Below are 14,607 nucleotides of genomic sequence, written 5' to 3'. Positions count from 1 at the left end.
GTCCTCAGTTCTTTGGCAGTATCTCTCAAATCTCTGACATTACAAGGAAGAATTTGTTTAAAGTAATAATACAGAGTAAGCTCTGGGAGGACGAAGCTTGTGCCTATCTTGGTTATCTCCATCTTACCCATCAATTAACACAGTGCTTGGCTATAGTAGGAGGTCAGTAGATATTTGCTGAATGGATGTATGCACTAGGAGTGTGAGATGACAGCTTCACATCTGTAATTTTCTGAGACTTGAGATCTGTCCGTGGTGCTACCCTGGGGACCTCGCCCTCCCAAGAGGCAGCACTGTGGTCAGAGCCACAGTGACGTGTGCCACTTTCAGTAGCAACTTCTTGTTCCTTCCCAGTAGCTGGTTGCATGGTAGGAAATGTTTCTCTTACACAATTATCGTATTTTCGAATTGTCTTGACTTCTTTAATGTGGCTGTCAAAAGTGAGAGTATAGTAATGAGCTCTCTTTATCTGGCAGTGCTCAGAGAGGCCTGCTAGTCTAGAATGGTGATGGTAAGACTTCAGTTATCTCTCCTCTCACTTGAGATTCTCCTCGTCAAAGGATAGCCAGTTCATGGACTCCTACTCCTGCTGAGATGTGTGTGACACAGAGAAACACACACAGACTAAGAACACTGTCTTGGGGTTTTTCTTTTTTTTTCAAAAAGAGAAGAAGCTCACTCTCGTGTTAGCTCATTGAACTTTGCTGATGACAGGATCCCCAAGTGGAACCCTATCGGCTGGCTACTTGGTGAGAATCACCTGCCCATTCCAAGGCCCAGTGAGGCGGAGGACTGTAGCTCTGAGAGTTCAGGGTCGGCTCTTTAAGCCTCCTGGGCATAGAGCCACCACCAAGGGATACCCAGAAACAGCACTTGTACCTGAAATGAGCACCCATCTAGGAGTCATGAATGGGTCTAATCTTGGCTGTGTTGCTATGTCTTGCATAAGTCACTTAACTTCTCGGACCATCAGTCTGTTCATCTATAAAAGGAGATTCTTATATCTTTCCCCGACTTCTAGGTTTTGTTATGGCCATTAAGATAAAGGGTATTAAAATTATAAAGTACCATAAAAATGTGAGGTGGTGATATTATTATTATTATCTCTCATCCAAAAATGGGAAGATAGAATCTGACAGACACGTTCACATTGAAGTCTCTTCAGATGGAGTTTTTTACTCACAGGCCAGCAGCACTTCCTTTCATTCCGAGGAGTGGTTGCAGTAACTCCACTAGCCTCGTATTTGTTGCTCGATTTTATGCCACCATTTCTTGAAGCCAGTCTTAGAATTGAAGCCAGTCTTAGAATATACCTGCAGTTGCCGAAGGAAACCTTTCTACTCAGTAGAATCCTTAACGGCAGTTTCGCTCAGAAACTGTCCTATGCCAGGAGTGCACGTGAGTGGGCTGCAAAGCGGGTCAGGCATTTTGGCCGAGTCGGCTGGTGCCTGGACTCCGGGAGCGGGGGAACACAGCACGGACCCTCACCTGACAGGGAGCAAAAGAGCCTCCATAAAGGCTCGCTAAGGGTCCCTCCCTGCTGTGATATACATAGTAATTTCTGGGGGAGGGGAACAATGGAAAATGAGCTTTTCAGAGGTCAGAAAACTACATAGTCCACACAGACACGGCAACATGTGCTTTGCAGAACTAGGATCACAGTCATGAAGGCCACAGGACTAATGGAAATCCCATGAAAAGCTCAGACAAATGAGAACCCTTCACAATAAAAGAAGTCATTGCTCATGGTGAACTTTAATCCCCCCTTGTTATTCCTTCCTTCCTTTCTTCCCCCTGCAAGGAATCCCCACCTCCACTTCTTTCCCTGTAAACCCACCACCCCTGCCAGGACTTACCGCTGGCATCACCTTCCCTGGGAGGTCTTTCCTGGCTCTCCCCTCACTCACAGCAGGATCACATGCCCCTCTCTGGTGCTCCCCTGGGACCTCGGCCGTCAGTCAGTCTCTTCCATGAGATGTGTGCTTTTCCGGCTGTGGCTGTAGCACATTAATGAGTCACGAAGTGAAAATAGTGGTCAAGACCGGCACTTTAAATGAAATTAAGTAGAATGGAAAGTAAAACATAGCGGCTCACACATAGCAAGAGTTACTATTGTTGCATGAAACATTCTCTTTAGCTGTGTGTGCACTTCCGGGTGTGTGTGTGTGTGTGTGTACAGAGATATGATACCAAATGTAGTTTCTAATGTGAGTCTTGATCAAAAAAGTTTGAAAGTCATGGTTCTAGAGAGTAAGTTATTTAAGGTGAGGACCATGATTTCCCAGAACAATACATACATACCAGCTGCAAAATAAATGGTTGTAGAATGAAATAATGAAGAAAAGAACTCCATGGTTAAGCAAGTCCTTATAAATTTCCTTTCCAGTCAGTGGCAGCTGGTGGGGGGGGGGCAGCTTTTAACTCTAGATGCTAACAGCTTCTTCCCTGTCCAGCTCCTATGCCCAACAGAAATGCCTGGGCTGTAAGGCGGTCCCATCAACTGGCCTGGAGAACACCTGTGACAGTCTGAAATGGCAACTTAATGCCAAGTTTACTTCAGTTTCAAACTGAACACCCCTTAACAAGATGCCAAGGGAGGTGCTATAAGGCACATGAGAATGGATAGGTCAGTCTCTGCCCTTAAGTTGCTTTATCAGGGTGGGACTGATTAGTACCCCAATAATTACAGGGCGACAGAGGTGACAAATGTGACAGGTTGTGAAAGAAGGGACAGTAGTGTGAGAAGGAAGGGGGAGAGGGAGTTCGTTGTGAAGGCAATCCAGGAGGGCTTCAAGAAGAAGGAGACATTTGACATCATCTTTGAAGGATGGGTTGGTTTGGGTTTTGACAGGAGACATGGGGATGGGAAGGGTGCTGAAACACCCACCAGAGGTACCCCACGTCCCTGTCTGTCAGGGCAGACAGTGTAAATGGGCTTCCTGGCTATCAGCCAGTAGGCTTGACGAGACACCTTTCCTTGCCATCTACTGCCCATTGAGCTAGTGACATACGTGTGCTCCTTTCAGAAGGAGAAAGTGGAGCTGAGTTCTGTGTTTGGTTCATGAGTGGGGTGTGAATTTGAATGGGAATATTAAGCATCGATATTAAATGTTGGACATCCAACTCATGGCTATGGAAAGCCTGTGGCATCTGCCTGGCAGAGTTTTTTTGTTTTTGTGTTTGTTTGGTGGTTGTTAAATTACTTTGAGCCATGCCCTTCATTCACTTTTCTGCATATGTAGTTCAGTGATACCTGCCTCTTGTGTATCTTTGTTGCCCATGTCTTTTCTCAATGCCTTGTCTTGTCACATAGCATGTCCAAGTCTGACGATATGTGGAGAAATACGTTTTCTTTCACTGTGTTGCATTAGAACACATGGACATTATACCACGTATCAAGACCTTAAGGATAACAAGGACTGTGTGTCTTAAGTGCTGTGTCATCTTTACCGCTGGCCTAATGCACTGTGTGAGTCTATGGGCAGTTCCCAGCTCGGGTAGCCAACTGAGATGGAAGGGCCGGTGTTCCCAGTTGAAACCAGTTCCCTCCGGCTTGTGTCTGTTTTCAGAACCAACATTACTCAGAGCCGCAGTTCCCACTCCTTGAACAAACAACTCATCATTAACATGGAGCCCCTGCAGCCCCTGCGGCCGTCCCCCAGCGAGCAGGAAGAGGAACTTCCACTGGGTGAGGGTAAGTACACTTCCTTCCAGAGCCTGGCATTGCAGGCTTACCCTGGGGGAATGAGGGAGGCACCAACCCTGGGTACCTTGGGTAATGGGTTGGGGTAGGGGTCAGAGTGAGTCATAAGCTGTGTTTTTAGTAATTAAACTCTTCAGAGCTGGAAGACTGCATTATATTGAGAGTTCTATCAGTTTCTCCTGGAGAGAGTTCACTGGTACAAAGCGTTCCAAAAATTACAAGTTAAAGCAGTAGTGGTGTTAGACCCGTACTATCCAATATGGTAGCCATTAGCCATGTGTAGCTATTTAAAATTAATTTTAAGTTAATTAAAATTAAAAATTCAGCTCCTCAGCCACATTAGCTAGATTTCCAATGCTCAACAGTCACATGTGGCTAATGGCTACCATCTTGGACAGCTCAGACCAAGAACATTCCCATCATTACAGAAAATTCTATTAGATGGTGATGTGTTTGACTATAATCACAATTAAATTAGTGGTTGTAACGAATTCTCCACAAACATCTCTACACTGGTCATCCCCTTTCTGCCTCACTATTTCTGTGTCCCTTAATAAGAATTCCCTTTTCCACAGGGCCTTGTCTGACAGTTTTGATACAAGCTAAAATATATATGGTCCATTTCAGCCCCAAAGTTGTTATATTTGTAAAGGCTATAACATGTGTGCTTCTAGGCTTCTTTTTTTGCTGTTCAGGGCTTTCCTTCAGGGAAGAATCTTACCACACTGCTTACCGCATATACCTGGTGAGGCAAATACCACTCTCATGAATTTCAAAGTAAATTTTTAAAAATTCACATAAAATACAATGATTGGAACCTTGAACCCAAACATAACATGCTTTCCTTAAATTTATGTGATTTTAATTTCATCCTTTAAAATCTGGGTACTGGGCAGTTTCAAGAAGGCGGGTCACTGTGTCCCCGAGAGATCACCTTTACCTGCAGCTTTAAGTCAAGAATCCCTTCCACAGGGGAAAACTCTTCAGCCCATAATAAGGTACGGCTTAGGATGCACATAGCCTTGGGAGAGGTCGCAGCAGCTGATTCACACTGAAGCGTAAGGGGTTTCCTGAAAGGAAACTTGAACGGTTGGAAGGAGGACTGGGCAATGGGATGCCATAAATTTCATGGGTGGAAGGAAAATGTGCAAGATACGAAGGATGGGGTCTCAGGAGACACCTTTATCCCCAGCTCAGCCACGGGACGATGATAACCAGAACGATCTTGTGATAATCGCCTTTATGCTCTGTCTCAACAACCAACTCCGTAAGCTCCATGCTAAATTAAATTTCTTAGCCCGGGGGTCCCTGGGTCCATGTTGCTTGTCTACATGTTTCAGCACCTTCTCCGTTTTTGTATGTTCCTCAAAGTGCAATGAAAGCAGCTTTTGTTTCTGATCACTAGTGATTTTCTGGGATTCCTCCCATATGTCTGGAAGTTGGTTTGAGTGGAAATCATTTTTTCTGGAGGTCAGGATTAACCCAAGTTTGAATGAAGGAGGATATGGCTAATGGAGAAGAGGAGGGGAAAATAGATAACCCAAGCTTAGGATTGTGACTTTGCCTTGTCTGCAGAGATGGAAGCCTAGATGGGAATAAAGCTCAGAAGACCCGTTACCATGGGGAATATGGAAGCCAGGCCACTGATGCCTTGTGAGCACCCTAGATGTGAAGGGGAGCCTGGGCAAGCTTTCCCCGGACCCTTCATTCCATTCAATTAATAGAAACTTCTGTTTTGCTCCATTTTCTATAATGAGGTTCCATTTCTAAATACTAGCCTTGTCATTAACATGACAACTGTGTGGACAAGAGACTTACGCATTATAATTAACTGCAATAAAAATTTAAATTTCCATAATATATGATAGGAATCCATGAGCTACATTTTTAATTTTTCCAGTTATTTAAAATATGAATCTTTAATTCTTTCACCAGCTGTAAAGTCAACCTGATAGGTTTCTCTGTTTAAATGTCCAAAATAGCTCTATAACTATCTAATAAAATCCTCTTTTCTAGGAGAACTGTCCCCTTATGGAACATCTTTGTGGGTTTTGAAACTCAGGCAAATCATAGCAACTTGCAGGATATAGAATCAATTTAAAAGGAAGAGAAGTAGAAACGACAGTATTGTTAAATGCCCAGTATATAGAAAGAACTTCCCAGTCTAGACAAGAGAGCAAAATCTTCTTAGGTACCGTGAAATTCAAAGTTATGATTCCCACAGTCAACATAGCTACGTTCTTGATACCCTTATATCTCAGTTACTATTTTAGAGTCAAATTCTGCTTCATGTGTCTTGTCTTTGAGTATCAGGTAATGGGATTTAAACATTCTATAGGGATAAATAGGTTATTTAATAGCTCTATATGTCTCTGATATATGAAGAGAAGAGAGGTAGAGAATACAGCTTTCAACAAAGATGTCTCCACTTTTGTGGATGGGCAGATGCAGTGTGATGAATTTAGTTTCACCCTTGTATTTTGATATTGCAATTTTTTGTGTCTGATCAAGAGCCAAATTGAAGAAATTAGAATTTCACTCCTTCCTTAATACAACAGCTCTGGCAAAGATGTGGTGTACAACTAAGTAGACCATACTTAGCTGTGAAAGTTGCTGTGGCCCTATGAAGATGAAGATACTCTCTTTTCCCTGGAGACTCACAGCCTGTTGGGGAGACAGCAATGGGATCACAGAGGTGAAGTGTAGGTTCTACCTCTGCTGATTGGGTTGCATGCTCACTTTTCTGTGTGCCTCACGAGATACTAGTGCCTCAGGCTGCCTGGAGAGCCTCTTGTTCCCTTTCAGTCTTATCAGAGTACATGGCATAAAGTTGGGGGCACAGGAATGAATGGATGAGACTGACAGGCAGAGGGAGTTGTGGGTGGTCTAGTCAACTTGCATTGGATGCTTGTGTGGCTTCCAGGGAAGAGGGGTCGGGAAGAATGAAAGGTGAGGCAGAAAGTTAGGGAAGGACCAGATTGTGATGGGCCTCACCCAAATTGCTGGAGAGTTTAGACTTTAACCCAAGGGCAGTTGGAAGGCACTGGAGGATTTCAAGCATGGACCTGATTGGAATTGTGTTTTGTATCTCTTGTGTGTGGGCAGAGGACAGATTAGAGATGGGTATGGCTAGAGCAGTTTTTCAAGCTCAGCACTATTGACCGTTGAGCTGGATAATTCTTTGTCAGAGGCTGGCTTGTGCTTTGTAGGACGTTTAGCAGCATCCCTGGCTTCTATCGAGTAGTACCCAACCAGTCTGGACAACCGAAAATGTCTCCAGGTATTGCCAGATGCCCTTGGGAACAAAACAACTGCCTGAGAATTACTGTGTTGGAAGCACAGAGACCCCACAAGAGCCACTGCAATAGCCCAGAGACTAGATTAAACGAGGGTTGAGCTGAGGCAGAAGGTGGGATGGGGAGGAGGCAGTGGGCTCTAGCTAGTAAGCAGCAGAGTTGTTGACACACGTAAGGTGCCTGTGGACTCCTGTCCAGGTGCTGCCCTTGTCTCCAAGAACTTGAGAGGGAAAAGACCTTAACCTCTTTGGAAATGAGACTGTTCTGAGACACAGGAAGGTTCCAGTGACATGTCAACATCAGAGAGGCGATGGCAAAAATGATTTCATTTAGATATTGGAACCTTTGGAAGAGTTAGATACTTCACTGAGCTTCAGACACAGAGTGGAGGAGACTCAGACATCTCTGCTTACCTTTGACGTCGTTATTCCTCGTCTCTATACAGTGGCTCCGATTCTTGTTTGGGGGATTCACATCACACATTTTGAAACTGGATCGATAAACAGGTGAAGGTTGGCAGCCTGAGCCCTGTTAAAAGAGTTGTCTGATTAGGAATTATTAAAAAATCAGATTGGGAGAAGAAAGAAGGACCTTAACCCTGACCCTTGGAGTCACCGTCTCCTGGAGGTCATGGGAAGGTCCTGGTGCCTTGTCTCGCGTGGGTGCCATGGTGGTGACATCTCTGCTGCCGTCATGACTCTCGGTGGTCCCGACCACCCATTTGTCTGACAATCTCTTTCTATTCTTCCTGGAACTTCAAGATTCTCAAAGACAGCTGGAGAGAGCATGATTGCCCAGATGAGCTCAGGGGCATTCTGGGAGAGAACGCGTAACCCCGTTCACCCAAACGACAGCTGGAGGATTATCTCTGAGTTGGCTGTGTCTGTAGAGAAAAAACAAAATCAGTTCCTAGGCACCACTAAGCAGTGAGAAAGTTTTCAACGTTACCCCACAGTTGCTCAGCTACAGGATCCAAGTAGGTTAGTGCTGTGGAAAGCTTCAGATGTGAATAGCAAACCATTTGAAAAGTGCCACTTCGAGTTTATGAAAATTTCCGGAGAAGAAAATATTGAGAGTGGAAATTGTTCCGGGTGAAAATGACATTTTCAGGAGTGATTAATCTGAATATATTCACATGCAAAATGGAGTAGGGTTCCCACAGTGTATACAGCAAAATGCTTGCATGTTTTATTAGTAGAGTGTATTTTTCATTAAGGAAAGATTATGGTAGAGAAGGGGAATGGAATGTATCACGTGAGACTTGGTAGCTGGCAATTACCAACGCCCGGTGAAGGTCACTCTTGTCCACCAGAGTGATGGTACGAGCTGGCTTCATTAAACAGGCAGGAAACCATGCTTTCTTCTCCTTGGCAGACACAACTAAATAAGAGTTGAAAACGTTTGACACCCTCCTGCTGGCAAAACAAGAGCACAATGGAGACACCAAAATTTCCATAAAGGAATGTCTTGGGGATGGCAGTGTGATTGGTTTGAGGGTGGCTTAAAGCTGCATTTGCATGCGATTGAGAAAATGTCTATGTCGATGAATAGATGGGAATTAAGTAGGGCAGTAAAACTAACTCTCCCGAGCCACACTTTCGCACTGTCCCTGTAAGTGTGTATGTGTGTGTTTGTGTGTGTGCATGTGTATGCGAGTGCATGTGTGTGTCATGGATGTGGCTCTGTGTGGGGTGGGTAGGGAGCAGTGGGGGTGTTTTAAGGGTCATTTACAGTGTCTGGCTCTAACCATAGGTGACTTAAGTTGGTGTCATTGAAATTCTAGAAAGTCTGTATGTGAACCTGTGAAGGCATTTTGAGCATATAAAAAGTGTATAGTTCTCATCCGTCAAGCATGCCACACTTGTGACCCCGCCCTGCTCCACCCTGACACTTAACAGGTGACCCGCAGGGCCAACTGTGGTCTCCATGTGCAGGTTTTTCTGTACCATAGCAGGCAGAGCCTTTCATACCCTACACAGTTGTTCCAATCCCATCACTGTTGGAATCTCTAACAGCCCAAGGCTGCCATGGTTACACTGACTCCAGTGAGTCTGGTCTCCTCCCTGGTTATCTGATATGAAAATTTTTCTCCCTCTTTTCTTCCTTTGTAGAGTTCCATGGCCAGGGCTCAAACAGATTTACCCTCTTCTCAGGGTGTCAGAGTCTCTCTTCCATGCCATTTTCCCCCATGTGCCAAGTAATTTCTTCCTTTTGGCTTAGGGTATGTCAGGATATGCGTTGGGAGTGACGCACTGGTCTTTTTGAAATTTCTTTTATGTTATGTTTCATCAAACAGTAGGATCTGTTTCTAAGTCCTGTGGGGCCACCTTTCCCCTGTGGTTACTGCTACCTGGTGACAGAAGACCGTTAGCGCCAGCTCTAATTACTCTTGTCCCTGCCATTGGGTTTGGGGTGGCTATTTGTTTGTATTTTCTCATTATAAAACTAATTTATCATCTTCTAGAAAATCTAGATAGAATAAAAAAGCATAAACAAGGAGAAAAAGACCACCTTCCAGATTGTCCTACCTGCTGGAGCCAGTCGATGTTAATGTGTTAATAATTTTTGTCCCTATGTGCTTTAAGGCCATTTCCGTCATCTTGAGTGTAAAATTTTTTTAATTCCTTCTTTGTTTGCTTAATGTTGAAAACGTGAGTGCATGAAAACATATGATAAATTGAACTATAGGTCAAACCATGAATTGGGAGCATATTTAATGCGAATGTGGACAAATGGGTTTATATCCTGAATTAGAAAGAACTCACACAAAGTGCTGTTTTAAGCATCTTTTTGGCATTGCTCAGGTTAGGGCTCTCCCAAATCTTCCAGTTAATGGCACCCTCGGTCTCCCACTGCTGATAGGCATACAGCAGCCGAACCTGCTTCCACAGGAGCTAGGAGCCTCCGCAGAGCAGAGGCCAGCTTCTGGTTTTATTTATAACTGCAGTATCGGATTAGCAGAGCCAAAATTCAGAATTCTTTATCACATTTATTGAATTTGGGAAGTTTGCGTCGGCAACTCCTCTAGGGTAGGAGATGCCAAGAGCAACTTAGGGAAGGAGATAAAGGCCTTCTGAGTGAGCTCTGCAAATTCGTATTTGGAAGCTCCTCAAAGCTTTCACCTTCCCCTTTGGTGCTTTTCTTTGGAGTTGGTGTCATCTTTGGAACTTTGGTTTCTGGTATTTACTGATGACTTAACGTACTTGAAAGAGAGCTTTGTAATTTGAAGCATTTACCCTGCTGGAAGGAAGCTAAATGCCTTGTTCCTGATGCAGTTTAAGTGTTTGTATCTTACATGGATTTGGTATTTTACATCATACGATTGCCAACATGTGCATCATTTCAGTTCTGTAGTTGGCTAAATGTGATAAATTGTTCATTTTAGGAAATATCATATTCCTCAGCATACACACAGCGGTGCTTTGGGTAGCTGCTCTGTTTCTGCATTAATGCCTCGCACCAATGGGGAAACACAAACTCTGGTCTCAGATCATCCACCTTTGGGAGCATCATATTCCTCGTCTCTGAGACAAGAAGATAGGACTTGAGCACCACTCAAACGCTTTCCAGCTCTAAATTCTTCAGTTCTTTTGCTTCATGTCAAGGTTAGATTCCAGGACTGTGGTTTGAGGTCTTTCACAATAAGTATGCAAACCTGGGGCCAGGAATATTTTTCATAGTTTTTGGGGGTTAGAGGGAATGTTAAGGACGTTCTAGCACAAGGGTTGGCAAACTGGCCGGTGGCCCACTGCCTCTTTTTTTTTCTGGCCCTAGAGCTAATGGTTACATTTTAAATGATTATATCGGTACCTACATAGTATCCTTGATTTTACCTCTTGGCCCACAAAGCCTCAAATGTACTATCTGGGCCTTTAGAGAGAACGTTTGCTGAGCCATGATGTAGCACAGCCCCTCTGGATTCTACAAAAGCTCAGAGAGAGGAGACTGTTTGCCCAAAGTCACGGAGCTGGGTGAGTACTGGGGCTGGGATCTGGTCCTGTTTGTCAAATTCATCTAAAACAGTTCAACTTCTTCTTGCAAAATCAGAACCATTAACTGTGGAACTACATGTAGGTTTCAATGACAACAAATGAATTATCAAAAGAGACATCTTATCCTATATAAACATGGGGAACCTCTGTGATTCAGTGAGAAGAGCTGCTGCATATTCGGGGCAGGGTTTGAGCGTTTGGCCTTCAGTCACAGCCTGCCAGGACCCTGTGACTCCTCAGAGACATCCAGCCCACCAGGAGCATCACCTTCCCTGGGCACCAGTGGTGGTGAGGCTGTGGACGCATGTGCCACACCAAACAGAATTCCTGGGAGACCCGGGTTGCAGGGCAAACAGCCTTCGTGCAGGAAGGCTCTCTCCCCTCTGGGAATCATGTTCTCATTTTAAAGCTGAATTTGTTAAATAAGGAATGGCTCACTCCAGGCCTAGTTCTAATTACTCATAGCCTGTGTTGAGAATCTTTGTCTTCTTAGTGAGAACAGCTCAGTTCTGAGCTTCCCGAATCACTGCTCTGGCTCAGGTTGGCACTTGGCTGCCACACCTGAGTATTAATAATCAATTGCTTTAAAGGATTCAGCTGGGATAAAAAAAAATATATGTCAGTCAAGTGCCCCATGAAGTAATCTGGTCACGGTCCTTGAGGGTTAGGATGTGAGCCAGGCGAGAGTGTCAGCATATGAGCAGCTGTGACAGCCAGAGTGTGGTCTGTGACAGGGAAGACATTCTGCTTTGGCCCTCGGACAAGAAAACATTCCCACCACATCCCTAAGAAACCGCAGGAGAGGAAAAGTGAAGATATTGCTAAACCATTGTCATTAGAAAGCAGAGGCTATCATTTTCTGGATTCCACAGTCAGCATGGGGTCCTATTTTCTACTGTTTCTGTTAGTGGGTTGATAGTGTTAAGTAAATGTTCTTTGTGATACCCAGGCTTACATTGAGGCAGGAGCTCACAGAATCTCCCTTCCTCCCACCTCTGTTGTTAAGACCCTGTGCCAATCATGTGAAAGAAAGTGTTGGGCAGTGTAGGCTAGTTCCACTCTTTTAGGGAGGTGTCTCGGGCAGTATCGGCAGGGTTCAGAAAAGAGGCTCTGGTCAGTTGGCACAAGGCTGGATGTTGGGTGTGTCCACTGGGGTGCATGTCCAATGCCATCTGCAGAGCGGTGCAGCTTTTCTCTTGGTTTGGTTGATGGAGAATTGGAGGCCTTAGAGCCATGGCTTCCAGACCCTGCATTTATACAGTGGCCCGCTGGGGTGGAGGAAATAACTATCCAGATTTCTATTGGGATTTTACTTTTATCACCTCCTCAAAAAATTTCTATTGCATAAGTTTTATAATGGATATATATCAAGAGAACTGTACATGTATCCAATTTATAAATAAATACTCATTTTTTCATAAGTATGAACAAACATGTTTCCCCCAAAAAATGGTTTGGATATAGCTGCTCTAGATCTTACCAATGAGTACACCAAGAAGAAGAGGCAGGGCGTGTTTTTGAAACTCTCAAATCCCTGTTCATGCCAAAACTCCAGATTCCTAAAATAGATGTGAGATCTATCTGCTCTAGTTACGGTGGTGACATGCCATTTTACATGCTTATGGTCCTTCATGCTGGTAAACCAGGGTGAGTCATCCAAGCACAGTCTAGACCTTTGCTAAGCTCTTTGGTAGGTGCTGTGTCACTCTCACTGAAGTGTTCTGCGGTGGCCCTGAGTCCCCGATTTACATGAATGCTGGACTCTCTTTTTGTTGTTGTTGTTGTTATTGTTTCAAAAACCCTTCAAATTCTTTTTTTTAATTTATTTTATTGAAGTATAGTTGATTTACAATGTTGTTAATTTCTGCTGTACAGCAAGTTGATTCAGTTATACGCATACATACATTCTTTTTCATATTCCTTTCCATTATGGTTTATCACAGGATATTGAGTATAGTTCCCAATGCTATACAATAGGACCTTGTTGTTTATCCATCCTGTATATAATAGTTTGCATCTGCTAATCCCAAACTCCCAGGCCATCTCTCCCCCACCCCACTCCCCCTTGGCAACCACAAGTCTGTTCTCTATGTCTGTGAGTCTGTTTCTGTTTTGTAGATAAGTTCATTTGTGTCATAGTTTAGATTCCACATATAAGTGATATCATATGGTATTTGTTTTTCTTTGTCTGACTTACTTCACTTAGTATATTAATCTCTAGGTCCATCCATGTTGCTGCAAATGGCCTTATTTCATTCTATTTTTATGGCTGAGTAGTATTCCATTGTATATATATACCACATCTTCTTTATCCATGCATCTGTCGGTGGACATTTAGGTTGTTTCCATGTCTCGGCAATTGTGAATAGTGCTGCTATGAACACAGGGGTGCGTGCATCTTTTCAAATTATAGTTTTGTCCATATATATGCCCAGGAGTGAGATGGACTCTACTTTCTGAGTATACACAGGACACAACCTTAGTGGGGATTCTCTGGTGGTAGGAAGAGCATTGGATAGAGACTGAGAGGGCTGGGGTTCATTCATTCACTTGATAAACAGTTAACTTCTTCTCTGGTATGTGCTGGACACTGGCAGTACCTGGATCTTATTTCCTCTTTTATAAAACAAGGTGAGATGGTTTCTAAGTTTCCTCCACACTCTGACTGTCCTTTAGTAATTCTTCCCCATATTCCTGCTGTTCTTAATTACGTGCTTTTGGATCACTCATCATTACCTCCAAAAACAAAAGGTATAAACATCTTCTTTTTAAATGTGGTTAATGAAACAGTAAGCCTGTGGCACAATGATCTATAAAAGCAGGGTTACATTTTTCCTTTATTTTTTGTAAGTTGCAAACTTCCAGCATAAAATTGAAAATTAATAGCAGCTAGCTTAAAAGGGAATATAAAATGAACACTTCCTCACTTAAAAGAGCCCTCACCTCCTTTAATGTCGCCTCTTAGAAGACAAGTCCAATTTGGGAGCTTTTTAGTCCCCCCAGTCTCCACTTCAGCATAAAAAAAAATGTGAAAATGGGCAGATGGTCTGGCTGAAAGAGAAATAAATAGGGTTTTCAGGATGACCCACGTGGTAATCTGAACACAGACTGGATTTTGCCATTAAAGGAAGGAGTGTCCATACTAGAAAAAAGAGAGCAGCCCTTGGGATCTATGGCTTGTCAGTCTCTGCCTGAGCCCCTCTGCAGCTGCACCATTTGGCCCCTAAATAGAGGCTTAGCCCCACCCCCGACTCCAGGGCCAATCCTACCTTGCTCTGGGAGGGAATGGATAGGCTGAAGCCCAGCCTCTTGGCTCAGGCTGTGAGTCCTGCTCTCTCTATTGCTCTGCCCTGTCTTCTCCCGGTCTGCATGCCAGCCTTGCTCCCTTCCTGAGTCTCTGCCCTGGTGGTGCCCCTGGTACTCTACTCCTCCAGGACCTTGAGGGCCCCTCTCCCTGGGGCTAGGCCATACTCTGCTGGTGGACAGCCTGCATGGTGCTCCCTTCCTGTCTTGTGTTTCTCAGGGCCCTGTTCTGTTCCTTCTCAGAGCAGACTCTTTCCCAGCACTGGCCCCATCTTGAGTAGAGGGGTCTGATCTTAAATGCCCATCGTCTCCG

General features: G+C 44.2%; 1 protein-coding gene across 4 annotated transcripts in view; it reads left to right on the top strand.

Annotated features, from left to right (window-relative positions):
- Positions 1-14,607, top strand: part of FRMD3 (FERM domain containing 3) — a 375,309-nt gene that overhangs the window by 313,783 nt on the left and 46,919 nt on the right. For all 4 annotated transcript variants that reach the window (XM_060014936.1, XM_060014937.1, XM_060014935.1 and 1 more), the window contains one exon: positions 3,570-3,694. In XM_060014936.1, coding sequence (XP_059870919.1) covers positions 3,570-3,694 — 125 coding nt within the window. The remainder of the gene's footprint in view (positions 1-3,569; positions 3,695-14,607) is intronic.

The sequence above is a fragment of the Delphinus delphis genome, chromosome 6 (genome assembly GCF_949987515.2).
Source record: "Delphinus delphis chromosome 6, mDelDel1.2, whole genome shotgun sequence".
NCBI classification, from domain to species: Eukaryota; Metazoa; Chordata; class Mammalia; order Artiodactyla; family Delphinidae; genus Delphinus; species Delphinus delphis.
The sequence above is the reverse complement of the archived record's forward strand: the minus strand, read 5'-3'. Positions and strand labels throughout refer to the sequence as shown.